Genomic DNA, 12906 nt, shown 5'->3' with positions numbered 1-12906 from the left:
AATAAATATTAGGATTGGGAACCCTTGGCTTAAAGAACTAGCTGCTTTTCCTAGTTGTCCACATTTCATGGCCCCTGGGCTTTGTACAGAACATACTTTACTGCATATTTCACATTTAATAGACTACATTAATAAAAACCTCAGTACTGTGCCCTCGGTAGACTTTATCCTGCAGTGCTGTGCTGGGAGGGAGTTTTTTTTTGCCCTATAGTGTGTAATGTGTTTCTTCTTGTCAACTTTGAACAAGAAAGAACTGTTAAATTTTTTATATTTTTTATTGCATGGTCTTTGTAGTATGTATGCATCATCAGTGCATGTATTTTGTGCATGCAACATCACGTCTGCCCAATTTCAACAAAACAAAACACTTCATCGTGAATGGAAAGATTTACACATCTTTTGCTGTGTGCATATTGCGTTAGGGGTGCATGGATATTGCAAGCATCACTAACGTTTTTATTCATTAATGGCGACCTGTGTTTCTAAGGTTGGAAGTTGTGCACACCACTAAATATATTTTTACCACAGAACACCACAAAGATCCACGTTCTTCAATGTACTTTAAAAAGAGTTTAAAATTGTATTTCTTCTAATACTACAGTTGTCCTCTGCTAGATTTTAAAGCATTCTACAAGTCCCATTAGAAAATAACCTAAAGGTTTCAAGACGAACGTTTCAATTATCTTTAGAAATCTATACGTCATTTAGTTGTTTTCTTTAGGCGAGTCCCTGGCTATTAGTCAGCTGTACTTTTCTGTTATAGTGCAGTGACACCATCACTCAGTTGCAGCACATATAGTATTTTTTAGGAGAAAAAAAATTACATTGGCGTATATGCATGCGGAGAAAGCTGAACTGAACCAGTGAATTGTAAACCAGTGCATGACCGCATGCACCCGAAGGGTTAAGAGCATAACGTCATCCTTTTCTTCAGCATTCGGCGCAGGCGCAGTCCCACCTCGGCAGCAGCAGGGGTAGGAGGCAATCTGGCAGCTGAAAACAGCTGGACGGGGACCCACAATGCAGCGCGTCTGACTCGGCTCTCGATTCTGGGTTTTGGGGGTTTAGTGGTGAATCCATAATGGCAGCGCGAGGTGATTCTCCAACCCCCTGATATGCAATCAGCTGAAAAGGCGAGGAAAAGCACAGCACCGGACCAGTCTCAAAATGACCACCGGCTTCAGCTCGAACTCCTGCCGATTCGCAGACTACTTCGTCATCTGCGGACTCGACACCGAAACCGGGCTGGAACCAGACGAACTGTCCGGTAAGTGTCGTAGCCCTGTGCCACACAGGGAGGTAATATAATGACCATTTTTATTATTGGGAGAAAAAGCCGAGTTGGATGTAGATCTAAATTATTCGATATCAGTCATAGACAAGACAAATGGATCCCCCTTACAGCAGCAATGTGAACATGTTTGTGAGATACAAACATGCAACAAATAAATCAGGGTTTCTTTAAAGCATCACAACAGTGGAGAGTTGTGAAAACACAAGGGTAAAAAGTAGAGACATTAGTTCCTAACGATCTATTAAGGGTGATTTCGTTAGAATCTTTAATCACACACCTTATAGAGTAATTAATTAGTTGAGAAACAATTTGAGTGTTTTTTGACTAGATTTACATCAGATCTTTACATCGCGTTTTAAATCTGTGTACTACTGGGCATTCACACAACGAGAACAAGCGAAATAGACAATCACGTCGACTCCGCTGTGAGATGATGTACGATGACCACAGTTCGGGTTTTTGTCTTTCGGAAGGTCTCTTCCGAAACAAACGGCTCTTGGCGCACATTATCTAAATTAAATTGCCAGAAGATGATGCTACCAACAGGCCACCCTGTATTTACGTGCTGCTAAAATTGAATGCAGACTTGCGCTCTGAGCGGTGTTGTAATGACTGTTTGCCTATCTGTGGTAATTCGGTACATTCCGAGAGGTTTCTCCAATTTCGGTCTCCAACAGCTTATTTCATACACGGTGCGTGCACAATCTTGGAAAGGGCGCATTGAGGCAATGTCTGTCCATGCTTTACACAAGTAACCTCGAATCCGTCATTGCAAAAGTAGCTAATAGCAGTATCGCAAATAATGTTTGTTTTATCGTATGTCATGTTAGTGAAATAAAATAAAAAAAAAACTGATTAAAATGGCATGTGTATTATCATTTTGAGATGTATCTGTGCAACGCCTGTGCAGCTGAAGAATCTTTCCTGTGGTTAAAGCATTTCCTCTTGTACCTTGTGCAGAGTAAATGTTTTCTTGTCAGCACAGCCGGCCTATTTGACTATACCAGCCAATGTAGTGGAGGACTCAGCTTCTCTCTCTGTCCTACAGTATTGCAGATCAGCTTATGACGGCTTCATAAAAGTAAATGTTGAAATCGTATCTGTCAACGGTTTAAAAGGGTCATTAAAAATAACAAAAAATATTTCCTTCCTGTTCTGTTGCAATCTTCCCAACATAACAGTTGACATGTAGTACTGTTTTGTTACTTCTCTAAGGGTTGTTTATCTCCAATCTAACAGATTTGGGTAACCATTATATCATCAGTTTCTTGAGAAATGTTATATATTGACTCAGTTTCATACATTGACACAGTTAACTTGTGAACTTTAATTTGAAGTTAAATAAAGTGATTTTGAGTTCATCTGGTATATGAAAGTTCGGAATATCTTTTAGCTCTCAAGGATCAAAGATTGTTTAGGAGCCTGGGGAAGAGATCTATGCTTTAGAATGCTAAGAGATGTTATAAGGGAGTAATAATTTGCAATGACTTTTTGTAGACTTTAAGACAAGCAGTTATATCATTTAGGGATACTTTCTTCTGAATGTTGGTGTGGAAAGCTTTATCTGGTTATTTGAGTCAAATCACTGCCTGCCATTGATAGCGTCTGCTTAGATAGTGGCATCTGATACTGCACTGTGGGTAAGAAGGGGTAGGTATGATAGACCTTGTATTCACTGTTTATCAAAAATTGAGAAAGACAATTTTAATGTGATTCTGTTGCTCTAAGTTGACACAAATATACTGTAGGAAATGCATTTTGTAAAGGTGTTTAATTTGAGTTTGGAATAGATGAACTGTGTGGTGTAGATCACTTTGACAAATACTGAACAGAGCCAAACTGTGCACACAGGAGTCTGCTAATTCTGTCTTGTAAAATGTGATGGGTTGCTGAATTAGTTAATTCAGGAATAAAAGAAGAGGGGGAGGATAGTTCATAGGCTGTAGCCTAGGCCTCGTTTTCATAGCTTTTTAATGAAACAATTAAAGAGACCCAGAGCAAATAGTTATGAAGGGTAAGAGATCTTAATCGGCTAGAAGAGAGACTATTATAAATCAGCATTCTGAAACTTTAATGTGTGGTGCTCCTGATGGAACCTGTTGTTCCCTTTCCCCCCTTTGCTTCGGGTTTAATTTTTGTAAATAATGCATTGCTTTGGTTGGGTTGGGAACAGATTGCGCAGGAAGTATTGGAAAACAAAAGGAGGCTAGGAGCTGTCTGCCATGAGGCGGTCTCTAGGGGGCTCACACGTAGAGCACACTGAGGCTTCAGGCTCCAGGAGCAGGGTGATGTCATCGCATCTCCGGCGCGCTCCAGGAAGTCTGCGAGTGCTTTTCCAAGCCCCGGGGGAAGAGGGGAGGCCAGACCTATTGAGTGTTATTTAATAGCTAATGTAGTTACAGAGCAAGGTTTGCAGGTAGCCTGTGCTCAGTGCAATTCAGATCTCTGAATGGGGAGCCTGTTTCATTCATATTGGCCTGGCGCTCATGCTAATGCGCGAAGAGACTGCGTTGTGCCAGAGTCCTCCCACAGTCTCCGCATTGGGAAAGCTCGGAGGCGCTCGGAGGAGAGAGGCTGAGGGCTGCAGTGCCGAGAGCTGGGCCCGTGTCTCTTCTCCAACACCTGCTGATCCTGAGCGAAGAAAACAGGGCTCGGTTCCCTTGCAGACGAACCCATACCCGCCCAAGGGCCACGGAAGGGCATTCTGTACTTTCTTTTTCTTTCTCACAAAAGCAGTACAGCTCTCTTTAGTTCTCTGTTGTGCTGAATCGAACATGCGTTGGTGGATGTGTATGAAAGAGCGGAGCCTGCACACGTCGCCTACTGACGAGCCATTGCAAAAGACTGGACGAGGCACTGTACTGTTACGTTTTATTACCTGGGCTTGGTCACTTGCAGTAGGTTCAGAAAACAAAATGAAATTGCTCATGTGTTTCTGCCAAATCACTGCCTGCCACTGAAAGCAACTTCTGATAGCTAATCTATACTGAATAGTCCATTTGCATGCTACCCTGGGGGTAACATGAGAGGGGTAAGTGGGAAAGGCCTTGTACTCACTGTTTATCAAGAACTGAGAAAAGCCTTGTCCATCCAAATGAGTACCTAGATAATGAAAATCACACTCAAGCAGCTGCAAAGCGAATCAAGTCTGTGGATGTATACATTATCTTTAATCTACATTATAGTGTAAAAATAATCTTTTACATTGTATTCTGGGACAACTAATTGTGCACACTTAAATATACCCTGGTCTTGGCTGTCCGCAGAATGTGGTTGTACTCGTATCTGTCCAGTGGCAAGATGTGTCTCTGAGCAAAACGCCAGCCCTGTGATGTATCATTCTGGATGTATGCGGGGGATATTGCATAGATCAGAAAGTATCCGCCTCGTAGACAAAGGTTACTGTAGAATTAGAAAACAGAAATTTTGTGAATGCACATGGAGCCGAGCAAACAGCTGTGGGCCAGACTCGTTTCTTGATTGTGCCAGGAGTCCTGCTCAGAGGATTGAAGGTGGGTGTGCCCCACTACAGAAGCTGTCCAGAACACTGCACTTGGATAGATTGTGAACTTGCAGAAACATGCAAATGACACAGGATTCTAAAGGTCACGCGAGGTTAATGACAGCATCTGTTAATAGGATTTTGTTGAGTCGTGTCTGCACTCCTGTGTGATTATTCATCAATTAATTTCCAGTAACTGTATGTGGATTAAAGGATTTGATAATCTGTAATCTATTTCATTTATTAGTCTAACTACCAGTTCCCTGCAATTTACTAAGTTAAAGGTAACAAGAGATAGATCTTTTCTCTGAATCATCCCCAAGAGTTGTTCATATTTACTCATCTCCACCAACTAGAGCTGTCTGATAATGTCTAGACAGTCAGACGGTACACTGAGAGTCTTCTGGGTGGCTTACTGTATTAATCAATCCTGCCATTAGTACAGTATATATTTTAGTTTTTCAGTGAAATCAAATACTTGGTTATTTTCTTATAATTCATTTATTATGCTGAAAATTGTGTTCTTCTCTTCTGTACAGTCTGCTTGCAGGAACTTTTTTATCTTAAAGACAAACCGAAAGAAATGCATGTTGACATGTGAGGGTACGGAAAAGCCTAAAAAAACTACATAAAAGAAAAAGGCAGATGATAATACACGTCTGTGCTTGTGACATTACTGGTAAAAAAAAAAAGTTTGTTTCACTGAATTGCAGAAACTCATTTTGAAGTGTGGGAATTTTCCTTTCTTATCTTGGTGTATGAAAGCTTGGCAAATTCCCACAACAACAAAGTCAAACAGATAAAATGTTCATTAGGCTTCGGGCAAATGCTTATGTCAGTCTGAAGCAAGAACCGGTGATTTACAAGAACTCATTGCCAATCCAGAGATTGTTTATAGGGACTGAGTGTGCTGCTCTGACTTGTAACAGATGACAATGGTACTGTCTTCATTGAGTGAGACGCCATAATGTAGTACTCTTAAACCTGGCTCACAACCTGGAATACTGAGGATTTAAAGCAATCTATTTACGCCAGTATGTGAGAGACGTCAGTCTCCAAGTGTTTTAGCTAAGTGCGTGTTTGGTTGTGTGTAGTGTGTTTGCAAAGAAACTGTTACACATATTGAACAGGCTTCCAGAAAAATTCAGAAACAGGCAGAATGTTTGCCCAGTATTTTTCTTGGCATGTAGTTCTGTAGTTTAAAATACAGCAGCTGGTACGACAGGGCCTTGCACAAATCATTTCATCTCAATACGCATATTAAGTATTCTTCAGGAAGTAGCATAGTCTTTTCATGGTGTATTTTCACCGGAAGAGATAAAATATGGTTTTCTGGTGTGGAACCCCAGGCTTGCCTCCACATTGATGAACGTTTGGAAACATAAATGAAAGCGCTAAGTAGAAAAAAATGGAAATTGTATATTAAGAACAAACTGCAATCCAAACATGTAAGAAAACTACTTATGAGCAAGTCTACACTAAATAAAACTGATCTGAGGATTTGTGAAAATGAATGTGATTTCTTCACTTTTTCTGGAGCTGACCAAACTAAGTCGACCCCATGATGAGGGAAAAAATAGAAAACAATCTTCGTCCACACACAATCCAAGAGAATTCTGCAGCCAGGCTTCTCTTTTGTTGCGGTTTTATACAAGTGAAGTACAGAAAGGAATGGCTCAAAAATGTGTGCCCTGAACTTTCCACAAATTGCGTTCAGGCACCACCAGGGAAAAGCACAACACTGTAGTTAAGTCCCTGTATGTCTTTCAGCATTTGACCTGGGCTGCTTCTGTGGTGAAGCGAAGGAATCTGTGAAAAAGCCAAGGTAATTACTAGCATCTCTCGACACATGAGCAGCGTATGTGAGGGGCTTCGCGTTGACTCCTGGCCGGTCCTGGGGGCCTCCTGTTAGCTGTTAGCTGCTGTAGCCACGGAGGGCAGCGCTGAAATCGGAGGCCTCTTGTGTTTTGGTGCCGGTGTTGTTCGTTCTGCATTGGCTCAGGCGTCATGGCCGCCGGATATGTGCTTCCTGTCCTCTGAAGCTGCGGATGCTGTTTGTTATTATCAGCAGGGCTGAGCGCTGAGCCCAGTGGTGTGTGTTTCTGAGACACATTTGCCTTCTCCTCTGACTGTTAACATGCCGGTAGGTGTAGGGATGTGTGTCTCTAGGATCTGTCCAGTAACAAAGACTGGGGAAGACAGTAGTGCCTTTTTTGATATCTCAGTGGCTGTGCTGAAATGCTGTTATTTGCATACAGACAGCTGCTGGCTTTGGTATGCAGTCAAAGCATGTGCAGTATCCTGCTGCCTGAAGTTGACTGGACTCTCTGTCTCTCTTCTTTTCCATTGACATTTTGGAGACCGGCATCACTGTTTAAATAAAAGCAGATTGTTCTTTAAGGGTAGTGCACAGAATAACTTACTACTAGCTCACAGACATCCTTTAAAGTATCATTTCTCTTCAAATGAGCAGTGACACATTACACTTGATCTTAAGCTGATCCAGCTTTTACTTTATTAAGCACAGCGGTGCTGTCTGATCTCATAATTTCACACCAAAACACTTTAAAATCTCATGGGGCATCAAGTTTACTTTTGTTTTTCTAGGTGAAAGAGCTTTTGAGGGATTTTTTCCACTTACCAGACATGTCAAGTTCAGTCGAGAAGGGGATTTTTGTGGTTTTTCTATGAAAAATCTGGTCTCTCAAAGGCTTTGTAGTCAGAAGGTAACTTCAGGACTCATGGGTGTGAAAGTGTGGCATGAATCAATGCTTCTTTCATGCTGTTTTTTTTTCCTAGATACATTAAGCTTGTATTTGGCTCTTGAGCAATTTGGAGAGCAAGCGCATGGTAATTGGACGAGACTGCCAAAAAAATGGTTTGAACGCAGATCAAATTTGCCATTGGAGTGTTGCTAACAAGTTGTGAGAAGGAGGCATGACTGAAACTTTCAGGTCTGATAAATTGATTGATCAGATTGATAGATTGGTTTAGAAGGCTTTTATTACTGTACGCAGTACTGCGGTACTAGGCAGCTTGGTAAATCCTGGTCACAGTAGACTGTTGCTACCCGGGGTCAAATCCAGAGCAGAGCTCAGCCTGTGCTCAGGCACCTTTACTGGTTACGCCATTCAGGAATCTCTTGAGATTCTGGCACTTTTAGCTGGTGCTTTTTGTTGTACTTCCGGGTCCTGAGGCATTCAGTAGTAGCACTAGTTCAGCAGTAATACCTTTACTTACTTCACTGCTCAGTCTGCGGATGGCTCCCCTCAAGTACGGTGCTAAGTTTGCATCTTTATAGTCCAAATCAAGAGGGTTCCCTGTGGTCTACTCTGGGTTTGTTGTGTGTAATGGGATCCGTCATGGTACGTAGCTGAGGAAGCTGGCGAGAACAGGTTTCCTACTGTTTGTAATCTCAAGGGCTGTGTTGCAAGTTCAGACGGCACCACTTCACAGAAAGCCTCCGGTAAACTTGAACATGAAAAGGCAAAGGCGAGCGTGAAAAATTCCCTGTGAGAGTGCTGTTCCACGGCAACCAGCTGATTTCATCTCTGTCTCCCCCGATTAGTTTTGCTCTTGATTATGAGTGGCAGGGCCTAGGACAGTTAGCCTAAAGCATAGAGCTCCTTTATCCAAGAGTACAATGCATTTCCTTTTGTTCTGTTACAAAGAACAAAGATAGCAATCGTCCACTGATGCTTCTTTGCCTTTTTTGTTTTTGTACAGTTCTACAGTGCTACGATGTTATTTTTAATAACACAATTGCTTGAGTGATTATATACTTATTTCAGCTACAGTGGTACAAAGGATACCTTGAAATGAATGTATAGTTTCAACAAACAATAAACACGCCTTGACTACGATACTGCTTATTTTTGTAAAAGAAAAACATTGGATTTCTACTAATAATTAATTTTTAAGAATTAATTATAAGATGGTCATTATAATAGGATTCTCTAACACTACATTAAAAAAATTACAGTATATTCAGAATTTGGCAGCTAGAATCATGACTAGGCTGCACAAGTGATCACATCACTCCCATCTTGGAGTCCTTGCACTGGCTTCCAGTCAGGTTTTGAGCTGATTCTAAAAATCCTTCTGCTTATGTTTCAGGCTCTACAAGGCATGACATAGCTCCCTAGTATACAGACAATAAGATGTCTGTTTTTGCCTATCCATGTGATCTTTGCCTTTCTCAGTCTGGTTTGCTGTGTGTTCTTTCTGTTCGTCTGCACTCTGTGGATGATGGTATCTTCTGTTGCTTCTGAAACCCATCTGAAAAGAAGTTGGGGTGCCACATTTGGTGTTGTTGAGACTAACCTAATCCAGAATCAAATCTTGACCTGGGGTGCTTGTAGTTTGTATGTTCTCCCTTTGTGTGTGTGGGTTTTCCCTGGGTGCTTCAGTTTCCTCACAAAGACATACTGGTGGGTTAATTGGCTTGTGGGAAAACTGGACCTGGTGTGAGTGTGTGCATCAGTGTGCCGGCCCTGCCTGCACCCACCCAGGGTGTACCCTGCCTTGTACTTGTTGCTTAGTGGGATAGTCTCTGGCATACCCCAACCCTGAATTGGAAGAAGCAGTTAGAAAATTGATGGAAATAAAGCAGTTAATGCAAAAACCAGAAGAGCTTCCATTTCTGTATTACACATCTTGAATAATCTCTCTCTGATCCTGCCTGTTATGTCTCATGCAGCAAATCTGGAACCTTAAGGTTAAGGTTAAATCTGTGCTTAAGGACAGGTCCACTAATCTTGAGCGCTTGAGCTCAATTAGACTGAGCAACCACCACTGTTACGGTTATTACCGATAAACGTTTCATCAAAAACCCAGTCAGTCAGTCAGCGCGGGAGCCGGCTCTGAGTTCACACGCAGAAGCGTCTTCCTTGTGTGTTCCAGGGCTCTCAACAGCTGCAGGCAAATGTCAGAAAGCGACTGCGGCCCCAGCACACAAAAACCCCCAGATCGAAACGCTAACCTGTCTGGGTTTTCCCAGAGAGCAGTTCGGTGGCGTCTCACCCCACCTTTTTGTTCTTGCGATTTCTTTGCGCTTATAATGTGTGAAAATGGTAAAGTGTGCTAAGCCCTGAGGTCTTGTGGTTTCCTGAAAGCTTCATACTGTTCTGATTTCAGATATTTCCTCCCACTGGCATGGGGCTGTTATATTATTATATTTTTACATTCTACTGTTATTACCATTATACACCACCAAGTCAAAAAAATACATAATGCTGGAATTCTAGAGTGATGCACACAACAAATTGTATTGCACCCATCAAGTTGCACACAACAATTTGGAACATTGTGAATGTTTTCCTTTATGAAATAATTTAATAATTATTTAATAATAATGATGTTCTACAGAATTTCTCTTTGAAATGCTCCCCTACCCTTAAGTAACTCTCTGCATTCAATATCTTTATGTACATTTTAGGTCTTTGACTTCGAGATCCATTTGTTAAGTTTTAGTGTGCATCATCTTATCACGGTGTGTTTGAAAATAGCATTTGATGTGTTGTAAAGCTATGAAAAGACCAGAATTTGCAGGATAAGCAAAGCCTTAAATTATAAATTTAAACGCTCTCCATTTTATGCAACATTTTTATATTTAAAATGTTCTCCCTCAAAATCACTATTCTTATAGTATGTAAAGTGATAATCAAATAACCCATCTTGCAGTATGCCACAAATCACTTATTGCACACAAAAAATGGTTAATTATTCAAGTAACATCTGTCTTCGCATACCTGATGAATTTAATTTCAATAGTGACTCTCGGCCAAAATTCAAGAGCTCTGAGCCTTTGTCTCATACTATTTAAAGAGGAGATGTAAGGACGTCGAATACAATGTTTCGATTTTAGTACTCGCTGTACTTTCTAAGAGGTGCAGAAATTAAGTTCTTTAGGGACTAAAGTGACTTCAAATATACACGTTCTGTTGCAGCAGATTTTTTTTCAACTTTGGTTTAGCTTTTGTCTGCCAGATGTCAATTGAATTTCTGTGTATTTTTTGTTGAGACTGTTCTAAAGCCCAAAGTATTTTGTGTCAAAATGTGATTGCACTTTTCGTTTTTAAATGAATGACATAGTGTGAACTAATCGGGAAAGTTAATCACCCTGATGGGCCATGGCTTATATATGACAGTCTATGAGATTTAAGACTGATTGACTCCCAGCAGTGTATTAAAGTAGTATGGAGCAATTCAAATAATGAAACCTTAAGTTGATGGGAAGTATTATGGCCTAGAAAAAGAGCTGCTCAGAATTAGTATAAATGGCAGCATCACTCCAAGATCATGTCTGCTTTACATTCAAAGAGACAATTTGCATTGTGATCATGATAGTTATGATCAAAATAAGAATTTCTAACATCTGAAGAAGTCTTCATTTAGTAAGCTTACAATCTTTTGCTTGATTTTGACAAAGATATGTATTCTGTGAACAACTTTTCTTTCAGTTGCAAAACTTGTACTATTTGTCATTTTTGTGAAGCCAGCAATCCCAGGCCAGGTGTATATAATCTGGAAAATCAGCCAGTGGAGCACAAAAGTAAACAATAACTCTGCCAGCGCAGATGTCCAGCTGCAAGGGAAGTCAGTCAAATCATGTGGTGTGATCGGACAAAAAACAGAATTTCTGAAATTACTGTAATAACTGTATTTGAGAGATTTTAGTTCCATTCTCCAAAACTAAAAAACAAATGAGGACATATTTGTCATCCTGTTAAGTACAGAAATTCTTTATTCCCCATCTCGGATCCTGGAAAGATACATTTATGAGTGTCATCAGTCACTATGTTCTCATATTACACTTTACATAAATCTTCAAGGAATATCCTCAGCAGAAATAAAATGGCTCATTCCATGATAAATGAAAAGGTGACGAATGAAATATGCAAGTACATTCTTAGTCAGTACTGTCAGTACTTTTTTAATTGCATCAAGGGATAGTCGATAGTATATCGCAAAATACAGTGATAGTCTGTATTTTCTAAAATCGCAATCTCATAGACGAAGAGAAAAATCAGTAAATGATTAGTCTTTATTTAAAATGCCGTGACTGCGTCAGTTTTTGTATGCATTATACAGTTATTTCATCAAACATCTGTCTGTAAGATAAGAAGAAACCGAAAAGTGTTCCACCTATGAAGTGAAAGTTAACTTTATCTTTGGAATCTCTGAGCTTTGGAATTCCTTCTAAGTGTGGTGCACAGCTGAGCATATTTCCCCATATTGAGAGGAATCTCTTGGCACGTGTTGGAGCCATCTGTAGTCACAGAAAGATGTGTTGGAGAATTGCTGCTGTGGCCTTTGTGTATTTCCACATTTGTTTCTAGAATTGTTGCGATAGATCAAGATTACAGCATTCCCCCTGGGTAAACTGGCTGCTGTTCTGCACAAGCTAGACATGTCCATGGGCCCTAAAACTCTGTCAAAGATACAAAAGATCATATTTTTTTATTTTGAAGAAACACACATTTGTCAAAGTAGTACTCTCAACCTATTGTCTGTTGTCTTTAAGTTTTGTTTTGTAAGAAAGCACATTTTTCTCATTTACATGGTGAACATGTAAGTTAAATTATGCTTCTGTCTTCCTGTTTGGAGATCTTTATTCACAGTTGTTCCATCATAATACTCCTAATTAATTTTATTTCAGAATTGTTAGCCTTTTATAGAAAAATACTTATTCAAGCCAAAAAATGTGCTTTAGCTTTTTTTTATATTAGCTTCTTGTTGAAACAACAAACAATCCTGAAAAAATACTATTTTATGGAGTTTGATTATTATGGAATAACTAGAAATAAACATGTCCAGAGGGGAATGGTATATCCTCGATGTTATCAGTAAAAGGTTAACAATATCATATTATGCAGGGAGTTTGAAGTGCTGAGTCAAAGGCTGCAGGTACGTACTGTTCTATGTCTCTTATCAGGTTCGATAATTCTGTGCTTTGCGCAGTTCACTGACAGCCTCCTCTCAGCACACTGTGTTCCCAGGCATCCTGTAGCATGACTAAGACCAAAAAAATCGCAGCAGTGCTCATTCACTAAGCTGACATGATTCCCAAAAAGAAAGCAGATGATGTTCATTTCGGAATTGGCAGATC

General features: G+C 40.3%; 1 protein-coding gene across 5 annotated transcripts in view; it reads left to right on the top strand.

Annotated features, from left to right (window-relative positions):
• Positions 1-1066: 1066 nt before the first annotated feature.
• dennd5a (DENN domain containing 5A) overlaps positions 1067-12906 on the top strand; it is a 58578-nt gene continuing 46738 nt past the window's right edge. For 3 of the 5 annotated variants that reach the window (XM_088934774.1, XM_088934771.1, XM_088934775.1), the window contains exon 1: positions 1079-1267. In XM_088934774.1, coding sequence (XP_088790900.1) covers positions 1168-1267 — 100 coding nt within the window. In that variant the 5' untranslated portion in view covers positions 1079-1167. Of the gene's footprint in view, positions 1268-12906 lie in introns of all 5 variants that reach the window. The other 2 variants (XM_088934773.1, XM_088934776.1) reach the window with 1 other exon arrangement.

This window comes from Atractosteus spatula, chromosome 16, assembly GCF_055471065.1.
Source record: "Atractosteus spatula isolate fAtrSpa1 chromosome 16, fAtrSpa1.hap1, whole genome shotgun sequence".
Taxonomy (NCBI): Eukaryota; Metazoa; Chordata; class Actinopteri; order Semionotiformes; family Lepisosteidae; genus Atractosteus; species Atractosteus spatula.
The sequence above is the reverse complement of the archived record's forward strand: the minus strand, read 5'-3'. Positions and strand labels throughout refer to the sequence as shown.